The sequence below is a fragment of the Numenius arquata genome, chromosome 1 (assembly GCF_964106895.1).
Source record: "Numenius arquata chromosome 1, bNumArq3.hap1.1, whole genome shotgun sequence".
Lineage (NCBI taxonomy): Eukaryota > Metazoa > Chordata > Aves > Charadriiformes > Scolopacidae > Numenius > Numenius arquata.
This window is the reverse complement of record NC_133576.1, coordinates 69,386,640-69,410,663: the sequence shown is the minus strand read 5'-3', so window position 1 is coordinate 69,410,663 and position 24,024 is coordinate 69,386,640. Positions and strand designations below refer to the sequence as shown.

The following is a 24,024-nucleotide window of genomic DNA, read 5'->3' as shown; positions in this document are numbered from 1 at the left end:
TGTGAGGAATATTAACCCAAAGGAAAAAAAAAGGGATATAATTAAAAAAAATTAAAATGGCATCCAAGCGGTCAGCAGCTCTCACAGCTCGTTGGCGCAATTCCATTTTAAAAGTATTTTAAATTCTTTGTGGAGAAGCAAATTTTAAGACTATTATTTCAAGGAGTTTTACAACTAACTGCATCTGCTGCAATACCGTGTTTAGGAGTTCTCCACTTACATAATGCACTGCAGTGAACTATATTTTTGAATGAAGCAATGAAACCACTGCAAAGACCTTCATCACAGGGCCATGGATTTCATCTTCTAACAGGTGGGAGGTTTGGGGGGAGGAGACACAATGACGATGACTAAAGCTTGCCTTGTCTACTACCCTAAGAAGTTTATGCAAAAAAGAACTTTAAATTAGCAACTTAAGCTACTGATCTCCTCCCTGTTCTTACTGTCAGGTTTTCTAAGCCAAATGTATGAAAACCAGCATCAATTGACCCAAAAGGATAAGATACCTCTTGCTTAACTTTAGCTGAAAGAATCTAGTCCAGATACCTTTTAACCGTCACCAAAACTAGAAGCAACTCTGGAGACCAACTCGGCTGGTGATAGCTGGTTATCAGTGCTTTTTTCCCTACCCCAGGGATTAAAAAGTATTCTAGATGCATAACCAGATGGCAGAAAGCAGGAAAGATAAGTTTCACCCACGATGTTAAGAAACAATAGAAAAGTTAAAGAAATAGTTTGTTGTTTGTTTTTTTTTTTTTTCAGACAAGTTTACACAAACTTTTACTCAAAAGAGTAATGTTGCCTTGGGTCCCATGCCATCAAAAATGGAATTACTTTTGGGACATAAGGAATAAGGTATAATCTCTTTCACTTGTTCATTGTAATCTTTGATGTTATTTGAGCATTTCACAAGACTGATACCAACAAGAGCATCACATCTCTATCAACCACCACGGTGCTATACAAACCCAGGGTGGAGGGCACCGGGTTTTGGTGGGCTGGGGGCACTCTTCCCCCTCAGCCCCACGGAGCTCCCCTCACGGTATCAATGCTGGGCTCCGCAGAGGTCCTACAGGGAAGGCTGCAGCAAAAGGTCCCCTTGAAGGCTTCTCCTCCTCAGCCACTCTCTGGGTAAGGACTCTGCTCCCTCTATGTAAGCCAACTTTGGTGTTTTGATAAATGAATACCAACTTTGAAATGAAAAACGGAACAAATATTGTTTTGTGGTCTTTTTAACTGTACCTTCTGGTTTTGGTGTGGTGGTGGGAGCAGTGGTAGTTCAGGTTTTTTTTCTTTTTTAAAAAAAAAAATTGTTAAAAAAAAGAAAAATATAACTAGCCTAAAGTGGCCATGTCATTTAAATTTCAAAACAAATTAGTGTGAGGAACATCCTACAGCGGGGAGTAACATGGTCCAGACATCCAAGAATGATCTCCATACATCCCTCTCTCCCCGCATGGTTTGGCCCTGGCACACACATATGCCTGGTTGCAAAGTTCTTTGTTAAAAGAGCTGGCTCCTTTGTCATGTTTGCACATATCCTATCGAGTGGGACTTCAAAACTTGGAGCCACAAGTACGGTAGCAATCCAAACCAATAGTGATTTAGGGAAGGCAGCAATAAATACCACCATATTAAAAAAATGAACTGGACAAACTCATAGAGTTGTTCATTCTTAGATACTAAGGATAGATTTGCAACAATATGGAGTATTGCTTTAGTGGCAACTAGCAAACCCCTACGTGTTGGCACCCTAAAAGTTGGAGGCGCTCTGTGCACAGGATCCTTGGAATATTATGAAATGGTTACATTAGGACTCTTCTCAAGTTTGCTGCTAATAAGGATGTTTTGTACTTGCAGGAAAAAGACACAGTGAGGGAAAGGATTTGTATTCTGTATTCTTTTGTAAAGTCTAATCAATAAGTACAGTACATACAAAATTATCCACACAAACTACACTTACAAGCTGACAAGCATTATTCACTTTGTCAATAAACTAAAGAGAAACTAAGCTTATAAATTTCTAGCAAACATACAGAAGAAAACCACTTAAGTACTTATTCAGCACTTTCCTAAGTAATGCAATATTCGTTAGGAAACAGAATTTCCTAAGTAACAGAAATTTTCTTGCTACTTAGGAAAATGTAGTTTGCTAAGTTAACACTGCATTACTTAGGAAAGTGCTGAAGAGTCAAAAAAAGAAAATGAAGGAGGCTGCAACTTTATCTTCTCTATTTCTTTTATCAATCCCTAGAAGGAAAGATAACACAACATTTATGTAATATAGTACAGCAACGTGGAAGAGCCAGTATCTTAATATGAAAAAACTCCGTAATGCAGGAATATTACCTATCTATGATAATGCTTTGGATTTGCAGCACACAGAAAGACCACTTTTTCATCACAGGCATCTACAGCAGCAATTCATCTGACACTCAGATATAAGCTTAACACTAATGAAAAAGGAAAAACAGCATTTGCTGTTACTGATAAGTTTCTGTGCTAGGGTTTCCTCTGAATAAAGGCAGTGGGGGAAATTGCCTCCCATCCAAGAGATGAGCAAGGACATATTGTTTATAACCTCAGATTTCAAATAAAGCTGGGTAGAGGTTAGACTAGGAAAACGCAATGGAATTTTCAACTCATATTTCAACCAGTCATAGCTAACAGACGGCTTTGCTGAGAAAAAAGTGCATTAATATGCTACTACATAACCTCCGAGTGTGCAGTGCCGCAGACAATGCCCTCCAGGTTCTCAGAAATCCCATTATTAGTAGCACCAGTTGTCTGTCACATACAAGTGGCAGCAAAGTTAAATTCATCCGAGGCATCTGCTAAGCTCATTACAGTCACTGCTTCATATCTCTCTACAGCACAATACTCCAGAAGGATGCTTAAATTTCTATGGGAATTCACGGCAAGCAGTGCTTTAACGTAACTTGAATCAAGTTTGGCTTAATTATTTATCAAAAAACTACAAATTACCAGGGTTAATAGGAGTAGGTATGTCACTTAAGGAAATAGGCCCACGCAAGAAGTATATTATTTTGTCCTCACTTTGAGCAGAAAGTCAGTATTCCTCAGCCTTCAACTGTTCACACTCAATCCATAGTAGCATTTATTAATGTTTTTCTCCTTTTTCACCTCACCCAGTTTATTTCACAACAATTACAGCATGTTCTGAATATATATATACTTCCCTGCAAGCAGCAGTTGTTTGTGCACATATACCAATAAGAAAAAACACACACACACTACCTCATTATTCCTGAGATGATTATGTACAGTGCCAGTTCCCAGTTGGGCCTGGGTAGCGCTTCTGCACATGTTGCTAACATGTGATATGGAAGGGATGCATTCAAGATAAATATGAATTCGGAGCCTCCTGCGGTGATGAATTTTAATTCACGTATGACTCTGGAAGCAGTGAAATCAGGTGTAAACCTGAAAACAACATAAAGCACGTTAGAACTTTTCATATGAACAGCACAAAAGTTTGAGATAATTTATATTATTCATAAATTTAAAAAAACCCCACAAACTACACAAATTACTGCCATAACTGCCCATCAAACATTTATAACAAATAGCCCTACGTAGTACAACTAATAATCATCCATGTAATTAGCCTAAAACACTTATGAGTATCTTTCAAATACCTCAAGGTGTGTTTGACCGAGTTCATAAACACCTATGCTTAACACATCTCATACTAGATGATCCCTGATACACATGTCACGGTTTAACCCCAGCCAGCAACTAAGTACCACGCAGCCGCTCCCTCCCTCCCTCCCCAGTGGGATGGGGAACAGAATCAGAAGAGTAAAAGTGAGGAAAACCACATGGGTTGAGATAAAGACAGTTTAACAGGCAAAGCAAAAGCCTTGCATGCAAGCAAAGCAAAACAAGGAATTCTTTCCCTGCTTCCCATGGGCAGGCAGGTGTTCAGCCATCCCCAGGAAAGCAGGGCTCCATTGAGCATACTGGTTGCTTGGGAAGCCAAACACCATCCATCAGTCTGAGCGTCGCCCCCTTTCTTCTCCTCCCGCCAGCTTTATATACTGAGCATGACGTCATATAGCATGGAATATCCCTTTGATCGGTTGGAGTCAGCTGTCCTGGCTGTGTTCCCTCCCAGCTTCTTGTGCAGCCCCAGCCTGCTCACTGGTGGGGTAGGGTGGGAAACCGAAAAGGCCTTGAGGCTGTGTGAGCACTGCTCAGCAACAGCTAAAACATCCCTGTGTTATCAACAGTTGTGAGGTACAAAGTTTTTAAACACTTCACCTTTAAGTCACAACTGCGTGTCTTTTCAACATCACCACTATGTTCCTGTCTCATCACAAACTAAGACTGCTGCAGAAATACTAGTGAAGTTTCACTGCCTGCAATATCTTGTACACCCTCTTATAGAGCAGAAGCATCTTCTCAACTTCTTAGGTATTATATTCCGAATAGTTAACTTTACATCCAAGCACTGTTAAAAGATCAGGTTTTGATGCAGAGATCTTTTACAATAAAAACTGACAGGATTAATCATTATCATTAAGGCAACAGAAAAAATACTCAAGACTAAAATGCTGTGCATTATGATAATAATCCATAGTCTAAAGGCTCTTTTCTACATACTGCAATGCACCAAAAGCATACGTAAATCTAGATCTCGTGCATTCACAACCCAAATATGAAGGAAATGTTTAAAAAAACATATAGTAACACTATTGCAACTCAGTAAGTTATACTTACTGGATAGTAAGTCATGAAAACTTTAAGTTTTTTAAAAATCAAATAGTGTTTTCAAGAAGAGAGAAAAATTTCCTTTTTTAAGTTGGATAAAAAAAACCCCAAAACACTCACAGCTTAAGTAAAAAACCTCAGAATTTAACCAACAGAAAACTCTGAAACAGAATTAGGTATACAGAACTCCTAATGCAAGACTCTGTTTAGATGTAAGAAAAAACACTTACAATATGACAATGTCTTTAGAGGCATTGGCACTTAGTGCAAACTCGTGACAGTTAACTACTTTAAATCCATATCCTTCACATGTATAGCCGCTGATTTCCATAGTTTTCACATTAATCTGCAGCTGCCCGGTATTTTCCACTTTAAATGTTCTTCTCAGTGTGAAATTTGGTTCTTTGTATTTCATTTCTAGAAAGAAACAGCAGAAAGTGGTTAGTGTTAAGCTAAACAGATACCCTTCACTATATTCACGGTCTACAGTAGGAGAGAGTTCTGTCAGTATAATAGCAGAAAAGGGGGCTAGTGAGTCCTGTGGAAATCTTTACTTAACCTGCAGAAACAGATCTCTGAAGCCAGGTTCTCATCACTGTCAAGGTAGGGCACTTACACAATTCCAGAGCACTCTTAACTCACCAGGGAAAAACCACAAACCCCCAAACCTCTGATAGCACTGCTGCCTCACAAAAAAAAAAATAAAAATTAATCTAAGCTGTAAAGTTTGTTGACGTACTGCTTAGTGTTGTGGTATTCTGTGAAAAGTCCTAGCATGAAGAGAATTAAAGCCTTTTTTTCTATCTTAAAAAAAAAAAAAAAAAAAAATCCGTGGCTGAGCTACACATATCTTATTAGCAAAAAAACCCACCCAAAATATCGCTAAACCACAACATGTAAAAGGTAATGACTAAGCTTTACTAAGTTTTCTTACTCATACCTCAAAAAAAGCAGAATAATCTCAGATAATAATTAACATGGCACCTTACAAATATGTTTGGAAATCTGCAAAATAACAAAGCTGATTTTAATACCAGATAAACCTCTTTTACCAGTTACTTTGGTAATACAGGTATTTTTAGCTCTCTGTTCAGAAGCAAGCCTGGGGCCACAGAGCAGAAAACCTCTGACTCCAGAGTAGAATCTGGCTAGGATTTCATTTTCATCAAGGAACACACCCTGCCTTTTTCCCTGTTGGTTGTGTGTATACTGATTCTGAAGGTGTGAGGGGGGAAAAAAACACAAATATACAGAAAGTTGCACCTGTGATCCAGTTTGACTTAAGTTTAGGAAGTAGAGATTATCCTAGTCTATTTACTAGGATCTTCCCCTCTTCTGTCTTGAATTTTAGTGGATGAAGGGCTTTTGTTTCATCTTTCCCAATTTTCACATGAAAATGAAAAAGGTAAAATATTTCATTTTCTGCCTAAATGAAGAAGCAATTTTCATGTATTTAAAGGAATCAAATTTCTGGAGCACCAGAATAAGAGAAAAATATTTCCACACATTTCAAGTTGTACATGCAAAATGTAATTTCTTTTCTGTTCCACACAGTAAGTCAAGAAATACTCACTTTCTGAACAGTCTTTTAATAATGCTTCTGTGATTTTAAAGCGTAAAGAACTCCCTGCACCAGGAGGTTTGCCTGCAACCTTCAAGCTCTCAGTCGTTCCTTGTCCTTGTACCATTATGGCATCTATTACAGTCAAGTTATTTCTGTGTACAAAGAAAAAAGGGGAAACACACATAAAAGGATTATGCAGTGGATTGCTCCTGCAAGCTTCTCTACAGACCATAAAGTTATATCTCAAATCTGGTGGACAGAAATATAAGCAGTTCCACATATAATTGCCCACAATATGGATGTAAATAGTGGGGTCTCAAACATAGTGTTTGCAAGACAAAAACTTAAGAAATTACAATATAGCATACAAAAAACCCAGTGAAGTACTAGTTAAAGTTTATATTTCATCATCATAACAATGTATCACACCTGATACAAAAGTGAAATAGAGCTCTTTACTAGAAAGACTGAACTTGCATTGCAGCTTGATTTTGCACATGGCATCTATAACTACGGGCCCTACTTTCAAGATAGCATAGTATGTATTTAAGAATTCAAGTCTCCAAGTACTGGTGGAAGAAAAACTGGACACGAGCAAAAAATATGTGCTGGCAGTCCAGAAGGCCAACCATGTCCTGGGCTGCATCAAAAGCAGCGTGGCCAGCAGGCCGAGGGAGCTGATTCTGCCCCTCTATTCTGCCCTGGTGAGGCCCCACCTGGAGTACTGTGTCCAGCTCTGGAGTCCCTCAGCACAGGAAAGACATGGACCTGCTTGAGGGAGTCCAGCGGAGGGCCATGAAGACAATCAGAGGGCTGGAGCACCTTTCCTACATGGACAGGCTGAGAGAGCTGGGATTGTTCAGCCTGGAGAAGAGAAGGCTCCAGGGAGACCTTATTGTGGCCTTTCAGTACCTGTAGGGGGCTTACAATAAAGATGGAGACAGACTTTTTACTAGGGCCTGTAGCAACAGGACAAGGAATAATGGTTTTAAACTAAAAGATTCAGACTAGATAGAATGAAGAAATTTTTTACAATGAGGGTGGTGGAGCACTGGCACAGGTTGCCCAGAGAGCTGGTAGATGCCCCATCGCTGGAAACGTTCAAGGTCAGGACAGGGCTCCGCGCAACCTGATCTAGTTGACGATGTCCCTGCTCGTTGCAGGGGGGTTGGACTAGATGACTTTTAAAGGTCCCTTCCAACCCAAACTACTATGTGATTCTATCATAAAGGTAATAATATATTTTTATTAGGAAGTATGTACTGAATACAGTTTAACTACTGCAGAACATATCACAATTATTTCAATTAAATCTTTCTTCAGACACATATGAGTCTACAATTATTCTTGTAAGAGCGATAGTTTCTTACTGACGCTGATCACAAGTACAATCTTATATATAAACAAAAAACATCAGAAAAAACTCACACTCATTTCAGAAATATCTGTCATACCTGATAACAATTAATGATGAAACGGTTTTATTAAAAACTGGAGTGAACTTTACTTTGACAGACTTTCTCTCACCAGGTTTTAATATTAGGCTTAAAACCGAATGACGAGCCAGGCCCTTTGTAAGTCCTACAGTGCTCTGTAGTGGCTGGACCTTAAGAAAGTGGGGAAAACAAAGTAACACTTTTAAAAATAGGAAATTTTTACATATGTTTGATAGAAGTCATATTTTTTAGCTAGAAAATTGGTCTTGTTAGAGAAGTGTGCTACCCAATGGCATATACTTTTTTTAAAATCAGAAAGTCTGATAGCACAAGAATTTCCCCGCTTAGTAAACGATCTGGGTTTATTAAAAAGTGGAAGAACATGGCAAGACAGAACTGAGGTAAACTACACCCGTGTGGATCTGGTAAAACTCCAGTAGAAGAAAGAGTTCATAAATTCTTAAATGTGCATTTTAAACACTAAATTAGCATTAACATTATGTAACATTTTCTATCTTCAAAATACTATATATTCTAAAAATATTTTAACAATGGGAAGGGGAAAAAGCAAGCTTAATAGAAGAACTACTGAAAAAAGTTTAAGTTTGCGTTTAGATAACGTGCAAGTATCCCAATGCTAATCTAAAACAAACTGCAAATGGAGGGGAAAAGGTGTATATACTGGATGATAAAAGAAAGTGTTCAGGATGTGGCATGGTCTATATGAAAAAGTACACACTTACAGTTGTCCACAAAACTTGAATCATTTAAAATGAAGAATGAAGCAACGGAAAACTCAATACTTTACTAATTTTAGAACTAGCAACCACTATACTGAGGAAAAGAATACTCTATCAGTAAGAGAATGAATAAATGCAGTTTTTCTATAACTTCTAGAATCCTATTATCATGTAAACATACAGAAAAAGTGACACTGTTACATTTAAAGAAATACTTCTTTTCCCATTTCCTTGAAAATATCCAATGGAAGCATCACTTTTCCACATATTAATACCTAAACTTGAAGGCATGTATGACTGCACTCTTACTAAAACATTAAAATATCTAAATTTAAAAATCTAAAGAATGTATTGAAATACTTACGCAATTTCTGAAGACCTGGAACTCTAGAGTCCTCAGATTGAAATTAGTTGGCTTACTCAAATTAAACCTGAAACAGACATGCAGTTTTTTTTCTCCCCCCAGATCAGGGAAGATAATGATATACTTGCATTTACAGATTTTAGCACAAATCAAGAACTTATGATCGGACCCAAATAATATGCAGCTGAAAGTATAATTTAATTTTTTTCTTGTTCTCCCCCCCCTCATACATCAAGTTAAGGAAGAAACGTAAACATCATTTTAAGCTTAGCAACAAATACAGATGTGCATTCAATGGTAATCAGCCTAGATTCAGTTCTCAACTGGCCTAATGATTCAAATTCTAGAGGTGGCCAACACTGTAACTTCCAACCCAGCTGCCAAATCCTGCATGCATTTTTTGTAAAACTGCAATTTTGCTGTAGAGTGAGAATGCCCTAAGTACTCTAAAGCGATACTTACCGTTCTAACATTTTATCAACAAATGTGGATGGGTTAGAATACATAGCTACAGGAAGGAACTGAACATACACAGGAACATCAGCTGGATTTTCTAGAAAAATTTCTTCTTCCTATTCAGAAACAATTTTTAAAAAAAAAGTTTACATTAGGATTAATGCAATTAGAAAATATCTATTAAAATGCAGCCCCTACAAAATGATACTATCAACAAAATAACTTACTGAGGAACTGTTTGTATTGGTAAGAGGGAAGCTTAGGTGGCGTGGTGAACTAAGTATGGAAGGCCAGGACATTTCTGCTGTAATTTTCAACCGGACATCCTTCTGAAGATCTGTGTCTACTTCAAATACAGCATTCAGTCTGGAGAAACAGTTATAAAACTTGCTTTACAGGAGTAAAATAGGAAAAGCCTGGGAAAAGCAGAGGGCTTAAATGCACCCTGAAAACAATGTAAGTTTGAGAAACAGCATGGTACAGTGTATTTATATGCAATTAAAAAAACCCCATTGAGCTCTGCCCATATGTACTGCTATTAAAAACCACAACAGAAATAAAACATGCTATAGAAAACCAACCCAAAGATTCTAAAGATGTTCTCTATTAAATATTGTTGTCAACATCCATCCATTCCAAGTTCTGTTACAACCTACTTATAGATAAATGTGAGCAGAAAAACGTGGTAGAATTTATGCAGTGCGTCACAAATCTTTTGGTATTCACATTTCTCTTAAATCTCTGCTCTCTGGACAGTGAAACACAAATTTTATCTATCATTAGGAAAGCTCTTACTATTGTAGAAATAAATTTTGAGAATATAACCGAGATTCAGATCAGTAAGAAAAATAACCCAAAATATATTTGATGATTTGCAAAGGTATAAACAGCAGAAAGGAAAAATATCGGTCCCGATACAGTCTGTTTCCAATACAACATCCAGACATCCACTATCCAGAAAATGTATTGTGCCTGCACGTGTGTAATGTTCAGTAAACCTATACGTGTGCTCTAGCTGCAATGGATACATGGATTATGTGCCTATACTCCTATCTAACAAACCTAAAGAAAATCTGAAGTAGTCACACCTGGTGCCAGCTACTATTTCCATCAGCAAATGAAGTTCTTTGCTATTAACTAATCTCTGGAACAGACTTGATTCCTGTTGTCCTACAAGCTCTCCACCATGAGCTGAAACAAGACTAACAGTATTGAGTTCTCCAGTCAGCAGAACAAATGAAACGCTAGACTTCAAACCTAGAGAAGTATTTTGGAGAGACTCCAAATGACCAAGTCAGAACCCCTTCGTATCCAGAAGGAGTAGTTTCTCCTTTGCTGAATGCTACCTTGGATAGCTGGTTAATTTTAACTCCCCTTAAAAGCATTACATATTCTAAACTATATATTATATTAAATAATATTAAAGCACTGTATATTCTAGCTAGAACTGCTACTTATTTAGAAGTAGTTTTTAACAGAATCTCTTTTTACCGTCCTCTTACTGTATGTGATAGGACATTCTTGAACACATGGCTAGATACTCTGTTTAGATCAAATTTGTTCAGGAGTTATTGCTATATCAGCATTATAACAAAAAAGTGAGAAAGGAGGTGTGCTTTTGTTACTGTATTTAACTACATACAGTCATTTTGTTTCTCCACAAATATGCATGCCTTTTTTGAAACAGTAGTCTGGATGCTATCATCACAAAAGACATATACACTTGCTGTTAATGCTACCTTATGTCTCCTGGAGAATAAATCACTTTACATATGAAAAGGCAGATGTTTAGAAGGCATATAGCAGCCTACAGACTTTGACTTTTTCCTAAATATAAAATAGCAATCATTAATCACCCTTTATTTAGCAAATCTCATGGAAAAATACCAGACAATTTGATAATTCACTGAAATGCAATAATGTCAGAATAGTACCAATCGAAAATCTTACAAAATCTTAGGAGGGATATTGACACTGTAAAACAGATTAAGCAGGGATACTGCACTAACAGTATAATCTATTTTTGGAAATTTTTGGAGAGTAGAGACTGCCTCGATGTTGCCATCTTTTCAAGAACTGCAGCATACTTCAGTGAATAGTAACTTTCAGTATTGTGGTTGACATGAGAAAATTGTTAACTGTTTTGTAACTTTTAAAACGTTCTCTTTAAATGTTTTGCAGAGAAGGCCAACTAACTCCTTAGCCCCCTCTCAACGAGCACCACAATATTATTTACCTTGTATTTTTTAAAAGCACACAACACAGAATTACCTACTGATTTAAGGCGCCTGTGAAAGTAACAGGGATAAAATACTTACCTATGGCTTGAGTTTTCTTTTATTTCTGTCCATTCCTTGAATAAGTTCTCATGCAAATCCCAGTCAGAATCCCATGCATCTTCTTGCATTGCTATGTTGTGCTGAACTTTAGATTCCGCTTTAAGAAATAACGTGGTTTTTAAACTCTTCAAGTAAAGTTGTTGCTTAAGGAGAAACTTTTTTTTTAAGATTTTAATGATGAAGTCGAATGTTACTTACATTTAGATAGAAAAGGCAATCCTACATAACAATGATCTCCACATTGTAAACCAGGATCAAAATAAATATTCGCAATCTGTAAAAGAGATAAGAGTGTATCAATTAAGAAACAGCACAGTAAATCGAATGACCAAAGAAAACAAAAAAACCCAAAGAGAATTTCTGACAACGACAGAAACTTAACATATGCTATATATAAGAGAGAACTTGTAAACATGCAGAAATAAGGCATAAACAAACCTTTGATTTTTTTCCTGGCTCTAAATCTTCTTTATTGCTTCTTAGCCTCTTATAATAAAACCTTACATCTTCTGACAGCGACCGTATGTGTTGTATTTTCACTTTCTGAGAAAAGGAGTTCATAACATTCAGGCTCTGGTGAACTACTTTCCCCTAAAGAAAAGGAAAGGATGAAAAGATGAAAAAAAGGGCTGCAGGATATGCATTTTCCCTACCATATGTATTTATTTATGCAGGCAAAGACCACAACAGAGCCAAAATGTTAAATTGAGATTTTAAACTATGCTATCTCAAAAAAATGCCACTTGTAACACTTCATGGTAAATTTCTGTGAAGTTGTAGTCTTTCTTCCATCTGCTTCCAAACACAGCTCATCCCACTTTCAAAATTAAGTACACCTTAATTTTGTTACCCTGCCCCTCTACTCTGCCCTGGTGAGGCCACTTCTGGAGTACTGTGTCTAGTTCTGGTCTCCTCAGTTCAAAAAAGACAAGGAACTACTGGAAAGAGTCCAGCAGAGGCCTACAAAGATGATCAAGGGACTGGAGCACCTCTCTTACGAGGAAAGGCTGAGAGACCTGGATCTGTTTAGCCTGTGGAAGAGAAGACTGAGAAGGGATCTCATCCATGCTTATCAATATCTAAAGGGCAGGTGTCAAGAGGATGGGGCCAGACTATTCTCAGTGGTGCCTGGTGAGAGGACCAGGGGCAACAGGCACAAACTGGAACACAAGAAATTCCATCTCACCATGAGGAGAAACTTCTTTACTTTAAGGGTGACAGAGCACTGGAACAGGCTGCCCAGAGAGGGTGTGGAGTCTCCTTCTCTGGAGACACTCAAAACCCGCTTGGAAGCATTCCTGTCCAGCCTACTCTAGGTGAACCTGCTTTGGCAAGGCGGTTGGACTAGATGATCTCCAAAGGTCCCTTCCACCCCCTACCATGCTGTGATTTTGTGATTCAGTGCCTTGAAGAGCTAGGACAACAGTTCTGCTTAATCAAATCATGTTTAAAAAGTACCAGAGGAGGAAAGGCAAAAGGAAACTTCAGAAACTCCTATTACAAAAGAGGAACAACCTGCTTGTAAGAGATCTAGTACATAGTTGCTAGTAATTAGAAAGAACCTGAAAGAACAGTGAAGCTGCAAGAATACAAACACTACAGGTGACAGAGGGCATTTAAAAACATGTGTACAACCCTCCCTCCCACTCCCAATGAAATTAAGATACCAGGTACTAAAATTAAAACATTTAACAAGAAAACAGTGCAAGTTTTTCCCCACACCTTTACACCCTGCTTTCTCTTCCGAGTCCAACATTATTTCACCTTTTAAGCACGGAACATGTAGTTTAATTTTTTGTTACGATTGGAATCATTACAATGCTCAAGCTCTCTTTACAAGTGACCCCACTTGTAAATCAATGATTCTGTGGCTGTATTTTTCACCGTATCTCAAAACCTAACCCTGACAAGTATAGAATAAAGGATAAATAAAAACAAACAAACAAAGAAGCACAACTCGGGACCAGTGACAAGATTTCAGATTTATATAAAATAAATAAATACAAGCAAATTTAAGCACCCGAGACTAGGACATGAGTAGAGTTTTTCATGTTTGCCTTAAATCAACACTTTCAGCTTTTTTTAAACTTCTCTAAGGTAAAGACTGAAGTGGAGGGATGGGAGCAATGCAGTCAAAATTTGACTGTGGCCTCAGGAAATTGTCACGTACTGTAAGAGTCTCAACAGTAGCAACTGCAGGGAGAAAGAAACTACAAGAATAAATCTCTAAACAGCACAGTTGTGTTAAACTGAATAGGAGGTATGTCTGAGCTTCATCCATGGAATCCTATGAGTAACAAACTGCCATCGATTGGGCAAGATAAAGGTTTGTTAAACTCTGTAGAACAAATGAGCAGTATTTTACTAAGACACTTATGCAGCATTTAGGCATGAAAAAAGAGATAAGGGAAGACGACTTGACCCATCAGTAATAAGAAAAACAGAACAGTGCTATTTAGCATACATGTCCTCATGCCTTGATCAGAGAAGTTGAGAGGTGGGCACTGTGAGCTACAAATGCCATTATGAAGCAGGAGTCAACACAGCTAACATCTGTTTAAATCAGGACACGGATCTTTACAAGGTCTGTATATGCTGTTAGTGTATTGCTGACAAACTTGGACAGAATACAAGAAATCAGACCTAGGTGCAAATACACTATAACTATAAACAGAGACAGACAGCACTGGGAACCAGGCAGCTGCAGGAGAATTATATCCTGGATATGAACTGAAAAGCAAGTGTTACTAAAATTGTAGCGCCTAGTTACTTCTGGATGTTCTAGCTGTCAAATTTCTCTACCAAACACTGAAACAAGAAGAACTGATGCTATTTTTGGCTTATTTTCATAAGTAATGGAGGCATTACAGAACAAGTAGATGCAAGAATATCATGAATTCAGTGATCACAAGTTTAGTTTGAAATGAATCCAAGAAAAAAGAAAAGTACGTCTGCTGTCAATGTTCTCAAATATCAAAAGAGCTAAGTGATCAAGTAACAGAAGTAATAAGCGAAGCTGAGTGCTCTGAAAAGCTTGGGGCTTGAACACAGAAAACAGTAGAATCTTGTCAAAGGTGATAATTACATCTGAATCTACAGTCCCAAACAAAATGCAAGAGGCCAAAGTCCCCTGAATGAATAATTATGTGAAAATATCACTAGAAAAGAGCATGAAGGCAATAAAAATCACAACAGTCTGGGGATGAGAAAGAATGATGACAGCCTTAAAGGCTGAGAAACGCAGGTGATACAAGAAGTAGTACCTGCCAAAACAAAACAAAAGCAAACAAACAAACATCAAAAAATCAAGATACACTGATAAGCTCTTTAGCCATTCCAGTTAGAACAAAATAAAGGGAGATTTAAAAAATATAAATTACTTTTTTAGGCCCAAAATAGAACAAAATATTTTAATGTGGTATTCAAGAGAGACAAAGATCTTGCCAGGAATTAGGATATATAAATTAGGATACAGAATATAGAAATTGCTTTATCTTTGCAAAAGAAAGGAAAACAGACCTCTAAGTTATTTCAGTTTATCACAGGGTTATAAAGCAGTTTATAGATGAAGTTACAGATACGGTAGTCAGTGTAATAAATATCCATATAATGGTGAAACCACACAGTAAAATTGGAAACATAGATCCTAAAGATAGAAAATAACAAGTGATCTCCGCAATGACCATTAGGTAGGCACGACCATTTGACCTCAAGAGTAGCAAGACTTCAGAACTTTGTGAAGTAAGAGATCAGAAGAGAGATGGAATGGATAATGGGGCAAATGTAGCAATGATTTACTGAAGCCCTGCTGAATGACCTATCTTTCTCTGATAAGACCTACTGCACTACTTTTTCAAAAAACTATCATTGATCTACTAGACATGAGGTAAAGCATTTGACAAAGTGCCAGTGAGAAATTACTATTTTAAGAGTATGCAAATTGTAAGATAAGCAGGAGATTCTAAGGAGTTATCAGAAGAGGAGGTGAGAACAGGCAGTGCTCTACAACAGACTGAGCCAATGCAGGGCAGACAAGGAAATAAAAACCATTAACTCTATGCGTGTTGGTGAAAGTTTTATCCTTTCAGAAAACTGCCATCTTTATCTGCTTTTGCTACTTCCCCCCCTCCCAGTTTTCAACCTCTCTCTCCCTGTGATTTTCTATCGTATTACAATTCCCCACTCATCAGAAAGTCACATAAAGTTCAGACTTCAATGAAATAACGATTTGCCACATCAATATGCCTTGACTGCCCATGCTTCTATGGTTATGCTGAATGCCGAGTGAGAAGAAAGTATTATCTGGTTAATAGCTTGCTGCTTGAGTCTGTAGCCTTGAGCAAAGCAGCTGCTTTCAGCACTCACTGAATAAAAGCTACTGCAGGAGCAGGGATGAAAACAGCTTTTTTTTCAGAGAGCTATAGGCCCACATAGCTTTCTTGCTTTTCTGTTCATGTACTCCACCATGTACCCTTGAGAAGATCTACTTTCAGTGTGGAAACAATACAATAATGCTTCCACAGAGATCAAGGACTTTTTATACTAAATCATCACTTTATTAGCTGACTTTGTTGTCTTTGGTTTTACACTTCAGCATTTTGAAAAATGCATTTGTGCAATTTCATGTCTCTCTTACTCTTGGTGCTAATGCACATGAAACGGTAATAACCAAGTGACCACAGCTATGTTAGAATGAAGTTGCAAAGAATCAGGTTTGGGATCATATCAGTATTCCAAGATCCCATTCAAGCGGCCAGTAGAGGAGATGTAGGGGTAACTCATGCTTGGGACATACGGGGAAGAAAAAAAACCCCAAAAAGTGAGAAACTGAATCATTAACAGTTTGGTAGCACAATCTCTCCAGCAATTTGACGTGCAAAAATTCAAGACAGTGATTCCTCTTGAGCAGGACAGATAAAAAACACAGCAAGAAAACAAAAAGCAAACTCTCTTACCGGAAAAGAAGGTGGAAGAAAAACATGTTTCGGGGAGCATGTCAGTGAGCCTACAGCAATCACTGCCTTCACTGGTATAGTTAAAATCTATATTAAAAAAAAGAAAGAACAAGAAATGTTCAGAAAAAATCCCCCTCGAATTTCAGCCTTTAGATATCTCTTCTGCTTTTAAATTGCACAGAATAACAAACCCCTGAAATTCTACAATTAACGTAGTCCAGGTTTATATACACATTTAAAACATAGAGACATGAATTAAGATTTCAACTCATCATCATATTCAGAACAGTCACCCCATATCGTCAGGAAGCACACCTTTGCTCAGTCAAACTTAGCACCATTCAACATGGAACACAGAAGCACAGTTAAAATACAACTTCTCCTATGGAACATTATATAGGTCTCACTTGAATGGGGCTTACTTTGTTGGAAAACAGGAGGATAACATCTTTAAAGTAAATGAATATGAGGGAAGAGGATATACTGAACTTCTCAAAAAACATGAGAAATCATGCTAAGACCGTGAGATAGATGTAGAGTTAGAAAAAAGAGCATGGAGGGGATGGCAAAGAGATCCTTTCTGTGTATTATTGAAGCTACCAATACAAGTAGAATAACTTGTAAAAACGAGCAAGAAAATGAAACGTTTCAGATTCTACAACTGAAGGGTCACATACACGTATGGACATATTAAAAAAAGCTTAAAATCTCAGATAACTAGCAGAAATTACGAATTTCCCATTTTCTGTAGCTTCATTAGAACAACACAATAAGCTGTATAGTTTCCTGACTTCATAAGCACAGCGCATCACCTTTTTTTTTCCCCTACATGTACCACCCAGAGTTATTAAATACAGATTTCACTATGTATTAGAATATCTCTCTTCTGCAAAATAGTTTATTAACAGGAAAGACACGTGAAGTTGAGAATTAACTGGTGTTCTTCTCTCCCTTACTAATCTTAGTGTAAGAACTCTGCTTCATCAACTGTCAGCAAACTACAATTTCTCCAAAACAACTTTCACATTGGGTTTTGACAAAAAACCCTCTGAAATTATAGCTCAATTTCAGTAACTAAAAATGTACCAAAAAGGACACTGTCAGCATGTGTTATGCCAAAAGATCCATGCATTGATGCTTTGAGAATGTGTCCAGTCATTGAAGAACCAATACCTCAAAGCATTATGTCATATTTGAATAGATTTTTCTGAAAGCCAGATGAAAATCATAATGAAAGTCATTCTTCATTCCTTCAGAGAAGACACAGCAAAAGTAGCATTACTGTTGTTTGATGCAGGGTTAACTTGCAGAGAGATAACTTGACCTCCAAAGGTCCTTTCCGATCTCAACTTCTCCGTAATATTACAATCTGTCCACTAATACAACTCCTAAAATGTCGCACTTTAAAATTGAATATATTATTTGGGCAACACCCATGAATATACAATAAATATACCTCATAATCTGTCGTGATTTGTACAGCTCCATCATGAATTCCTTCAAGCTCTTTCGCTATTAGTTTTACTCTAAACACAGCATAATAACCCGATGCTAGTATCACCTGTAAATGATAGAAAGAGTCATCCATTGTATTCCATTAAATGGAAAGAAATTTCACCAAAAAACATACCCAACATCCTCTTATTTCTTTAAACTGAATCAAAATCCAGTTGAAAGAACTGTCAGTGGTAAAAAAAAAAAATTCAAACACATAAGTTACTAACACAAGAATTATCTATAAATTCAACTCTTCTGAGCACCACCTGAGGGCATGGGGGTTGCTGTATCTAAGTTTCCCCTTTCAAAATCTAACCAATCTGAACATAATACTGCTTCTTAAAATAAATTTAAGAAATTCTACATACTTTATCATAATCAAATTCAGCCAAAATTAAGAATTCTTATCCTTCCTCCCCCCTGCTAAAATAAAACCACAAGAAGCTGCACAGATTTGTCTCTTTCCCCCCCCCTCCTAAATCTAGCTTTAAGCAATGGATTCAAATGATTACTTACTGAAGACTGATCGGATGCACTGGCATTTTGTAGTTCATGGTGGTTTGCAATTATCGTTGTTCTGTTTCCCTTTTCAGTTGTTAGAAGTTCTATGGCCAAGCCATCCCCTATAATATGCCAACTTTTTATAGCCAGCTTAAAAAGAACAAAAGGTACTGTTTTCAGTAACAACACTGATGTAAATTTTTTAAAAGGCAAACTAAAAATAAATCCATCCTTACCTCTATCGGATTGCTGTTGATGACTGCAAATAAAATGCTGGTAGCTTCTGTTGCACTCAATATGCCAAAATCTATAAATCGTTCCTCAGTTTTTGGAGGCAGTACAAAGTACTAGAAAGATTGATAAAGGTATTTTAGCATGAATTAAATATAGAATGTGCTCAAACTCTAAGCTCATTGACAAATGCATTAATGAGTCTAATACTGCAGTACTGTGGCAATCTCAACATTCTATACATTTCCTATGTAAATCTAAGGAGAACAAAAAAAATAAATTTTCAGCAGTAACTGAAGCTGTTTAAGGAACAAACTGGTAAAACCATTTTGAAATTAAAAAACTCCTCCCGTAGAAGTAGAATAAAGAATTAAAAACAGTCCTATGAAGTCTGCTTCTAAGTAGACTAGCTAAAAAAAAAAAAGGAAAATACTTACATCTAAAAATCCTGTGTATGCTCGGACAGGTAGGTGAAATTTAGAAGCATTGGTGATAAGTAAAATATTATTATCTATATGAACAGATGATGTGGAAGGCATAAAATGAAGTGTAAAAATATATCTGGATTCATTAGGCGGAATTAAGACTGGTTTACTGAAGTTCTGGACCTAGATCGGTGAACAATGAAGATCAATGTTACAATTTAATAAAGTGCAGCACATTTAAATATTTATTAATGGGTAAAAATGTTCACCGAAATGGAGCTTACTTTAAACATTGGTTTTGCTTCTTCTGGTAACACAACATCATGTATAAGGACTGCAAAACTGAATGTGTTTGTTAGATAGATCAGTCTTTCCACGGAATCAGCAGCACTGTCACGGATGTGGAAGAGTGTGGCAGCATGATCAAATCCTAAATAACTATTAAAAGAAAAGAGTATGAGAAAAAGCAAGATTTTCCTCAAAGTTTTTTTCTTACACAAAAGGCTAGAATTCATTCAACAGCAAAAAACGTACGCACCCCGCTGCATGCTGAAACTTCATTATAATCACTACAGGGACATTGATAATTAAGTAATTCAAATGAGGTAAGAAAATATGTGAATCAGCATACTAGGAGGACTAAAAGGAAGTGTTGAAGTATTAAGACAGTTTGCAAATCATGCATATTCCTGATTAACCAAATCATGCATCTGGAGCACAAAAAGTTCTGAAAGGTAAGATTTGGTTTCGCTGCCTTTAAAATACTCAGTAAGTTCTGTTGATAAAGTAGCACCTCAATTTCAACAATAATTTTAAAGTCACCTTAGCCATATTCTGTAAATAAGTAACAAAAAATAAGGAAGCACTGACAGTTGCTCCAAAATTTTGCTTAAAACCAGGAATATTTTCTCTACCATTACTCCATATACTGATAGAACAGCAAATGCAAAACTGGAAAAATTTCCAATACTGCATTTTAAAAATGTCTCATCTGCAGCCTTCAACTGCTCTGAAACAACCAAGGTCACTTTGAACCCGAGCCTTGAAACCAGCTTATGCATCACTAAGACTACCTCATCTATTATAGTGTAAAACCAGAAAAATTCAAACAAGTAATTGTAGTTCTAAATGAGCTCCAGATTCAGAAAACTTGGGTATCACCTCTTTATATCTCCTCTCCCCCTAAAAAGGTTAAATTACCTGCTACATCAGCTAATTTACAGCACTTAGTTTCTGAGCTATGTTCAATTACTGTAAGCTTACCCATCCAATACTTCTGCTTGATACGGTATTTCAAGTTTGGAGTAGCTCTTTTCTTTCGCTTTAACAGTTATTTTCCCAGAAGACTGTGAAGCTTTTTTTGCTTTTGATGCTGTACACACAAGAATATAAGAAGTTTGTTTAAGCAGACAAAAAAAAAAATAATCCATTATGTTAGACTAGCATGAGTGGAAGAATAAAAGCACAGAGCTAACCCAGAAATGAAGTATCATGAAAGAGAAAAATGGATCATAAGGAAATTTCAATAACTGACATGGAATAGGTCTAGGAAGTAAGAGATCTGAGTTCTGAATTCCTCCCTCTTAACACCAGTTAGTTGACCTGCCTGAGTTAGTAAGCTTATCTACGATAGGGAAGCCTGCTTGTTCCTGTCAAATAAATAACTTGGATGTGTCCAGAGGATAATTCAGATCCTAGAGAGCTGAATTTCCCACTTAAGAGTATGGAATACACCTATCCCTCCACTAAGAGAACAAACACTTAAGATGGCTGGGCTCCTCACTTAGAACTACCAGTCCAGCAGGACTTTGGGCCAAGAACACAGGAACATTTTAATAACGAAGAAATCAAAGACAAACTTTAGAGAAATAGAACCAGAATCCATGTAAGAACTCAAACTACACAAGCACAAAGAATGATGCTTACAGGCCTGCTCCATGATTACAGAACAAGCAATGGTAGCCTGGTAGCAATATTGCCAGAAAAGTCAGGGCATTCAAATACTAGTTAGGAGAAACTACCATCCCCATAAAGCCCTGCATGTATTAGGACAGCTGAAACAGCAAATATTTAGGGCTGGCTGCTTCATGGAAAAGAATTCACCAAGTCAGTCCCTTAAACACATTAAGCAGCTTGACAGGGTATTTTTTCTCAACTACCATTCCTTCCAAGATTTACTTTACGTTAGTCAGTAGGCCCCCACATTCTCTCCAGCTTCAAAATCTGAACGTATTACACCTCAGGTTGACAGAATTCAGCTATTTCAGGATTTTTTTATAGGCTAAAAAATACTTCACTCATCTTACAAACTGTAAGCTGTTAAGTATCTAAAGTCTTAATCAATAAATAACAATAAAGAAATCAATCCTCTCCTCTCTATCCATACAACTTCTAAAATGAAGAACATTTCATCTCTAAACTTCCATTTTTAAGCAATCCAGGCAGAAAGACTTACAGCACCAACTAGTATCTTAAAGCAGTAACATCTGAGTAGGTCAACAGCATTCTGACAGTTGATTAAAATCTCTATAAAGATGGAGGTGCCTTTCTACAAAATGTCAGCATAGTATTTACAGTCACACTATGTAGGAGGAAAACAACCAAGCACTTCTTTCATAAAGATGTAAATGAAAGCCAGTATCAGCATACATAACATATCTTTGTAGGAAAGGTATCAGTAAAAGGTTTTTCCACCTTCACCTTCCTTTTTCTTTAATATGAATTCAAGACAGCAAAAGAAAATAAGCCAGCTTTCACAGTGAGGTTCTCAAGAGCATGACATAGTTCTATTTCCATAGGCATTCCAACATAAAATGTAGTTTCTTTAGAAATAAGATTTTGGACTCTAATTTTTTTTAACTTTGGAAGGATCAAAGGGCAATCCAAGGGATATACTCTCCTTTAATATACATTACTGTGAGGAACACATCCTGGTTTGTTAGGATTTCTCAAAAATCCTATTTCTCGATGCCTGTTTAGACTAAGAATACATTTTAAATAATCAGTGCCTTAACATAGGAATACTGCTTATGTTTAATAGAAGAATTAAGAATTCCTTCACTTCTCACCAGTATTTATCAGTCTAAGTTACTTGATGATTACTACCAGAGACAATTCCTTCAGAAATAACTGAAGTTAGAAGAACCATAATCCTTTTCCAGGTAGGAAAATTCAATTTCCTTCTCAAAATTACAAATAACATTTTGTTAAGAGAGTGAAAATAATTCATGAAGTTTCAGCAAGTTCTAAGAAGCACTTGACAAGTTCTAAGAAGAGAGGAGCAGTACTTACCATCAAAGCTAATACTTGCAACTTTGGTATATTTACTTTCAGAGGCTTTTAACGTAACTGGCTTGAAATGTACTGTAATAGCTTCGTTCTGTGGTGTAGGTCTAACACTCTGCAAACAATCAAAATATGAAGCACCCGTAAATTTATCACTGTTAACACTGTGCCTTCACATATCCTTCAGAGTGATACAACTTCAACTAGTTTTGGCTGAGTTCTTACAGGTCTGTCTTTCTTATAATAAAGCAGCATTATAAGAGAATTTTTTTTAGGTCCTGTACGTTACTCAGGCAGAATGTAGGAAAGCGGGCAGAGAGTTCTCCTTAGAATGTTGGATAAAGTGACAGTATGGCCAGAAACACGTTAATAAAGTAGAAAAGAAGCTTTATTTAAACTAACATTCATTTTTCATTGTTAGTGCTGCAGGCTTACAATAACTAGACTATTTGTTTCTGGTGCACTCATTAACAAAGCTGTTAACTGACGTGTAACTACTGGTGACGATACAGACATCTACTTGTCTCTGATCCCATGCTAAGTCTGCAGAGCTGCCACACAAAAAAATAAATTTAACTATATATTTGTAAATCTGAGATGACACTCATTATATACCAACATTTAACAAGATCACCTTTTGTATCTGAGGATTACTGTTTTAAGCTAAATGGAAAAGGTAAATTGGGCATTACTTGCATAGCAAATGTGTCAGTTAGTAGCCAGAGCTGATTTGTAGACATAGTCATTGTTATGCAGCAGGATTATGGATTCCGTGTCAACATCTGAAGACTCTATAAAGATTGCTAGCAAACTCTTTATCCAGATTCCATGGAAAGAAACCAGGCATTGAGCATTTAAATGCTCTTATTCTTGTTTTGCTTAAAATTAGGATGGCTGCCATGATTCCTCCTCCCCAGCTGCCTCCTCCTGCTGTAAGAACAGCTCAGCTGCTCATGTAGCAGCTGTTAAACTACTGCAAATTATAGGATGCTGTATTAAGGAAACTGAAATGAGTACTGGTTTACCTTATGCTGGGCTGCAGAGGTTTAGCACCTGCTTCACAAGCAGCTGAGCCTTTCTTGGTCAGAGAGGAGCAAGGCAGACAGCTAGTGGTACAAACCAACTACAGTTCTTCCAAGCTAAGCTGTCCTTGACTGTAAATTCAAGCCATAAAATCGTGCATACAAAATGAAGTTCTGCAGTCCATGTGATCCTTAGAGGAAACAAGCAGTGCTGCTCCTGCAGCTAATGAATAATCTCTGTTAACTCAACTAGAAGTTTTGTATTTTGGATTTATAGCACAGGCCTTTGTCAACCATCTGCATACACGTGGTGCAGATATTTGCTGTTTTTCTTCATGAGCCAATTCATAATTATCACTATTTTCTTCTAATGAAATCCATACTACAAAACTGAGATCTTGAGGTGTCTTTAAATAAAAAATATCTCTTAAAGCAGACAAAACCAAAGCTGTAATCAAGTTGACAACTTTTGCAA

At 37.0% G+C, this 24,024-nt stretch overlaps 1 protein-coding gene across 1 annotated transcript in view; it reads right to left on the bottom strand.

Moving 5' to 3' along the window:
- Positions 1-24,024, bottom strand: part of TMEM131 (transmembrane protein 131) — a 102,980-nt gene that overhangs the window by 18,465 nt on the left and 60,491 nt on the right. The window contains exons 12-29 of the mRNA XM_074159905.1: positions 22,534-22,642; positions 20,506-20,614; positions 19,527-19,680; positions 19,255-19,425; positions 18,823-18,933; positions 18,602-18,736; positions 18,045-18,149; positions 16,589-16,675; positions 12,072-12,224; positions 11,832-11,907; positions 11,613-11,730; positions 9,522-9,660; positions 9,301-9,410; positions 8,839-8,905; positions 7,753-7,904; positions 6,308-6,450; positions 4,965-5,151; positions 3,259-3,444 (exon numbers count right to left, since the gene is read on the bottom strand). Of these exons, the coding sequence (XP_074016006.1) occupies positions 3,259-3,444; positions 4,965-5,151; positions 6,308-6,450; positions 7,753-7,904; positions 8,839-8,905; positions 9,301-9,410; positions 9,522-9,660; positions 11,613-11,730; positions 11,832-11,907; positions 12,072-12,224; positions 16,589-16,675; positions 18,045-18,149; positions 18,602-18,736; positions 18,823-18,933; positions 19,255-19,425; positions 19,527-19,680; positions 20,506-20,614; positions 22,534-22,642 (2,312 nt within the window). The remainder of the gene's footprint in view (positions 1-3,258; positions 3,445-4,964; positions 5,152-6,307; positions 6,451-7,752; positions 7,905-8,838; positions 8,906-9,300; positions 9,411-9,521; positions 9,661-11,612; positions 11,731-11,831; positions 11,908-12,071; positions 12,225-16,588; positions 16,676-18,044; positions 18,150-18,601; positions 18,737-18,822; positions 18,934-19,254; positions 19,426-19,526; positions 19,681-20,505; positions 20,615-22,533; positions 22,643-24,024) is intronic.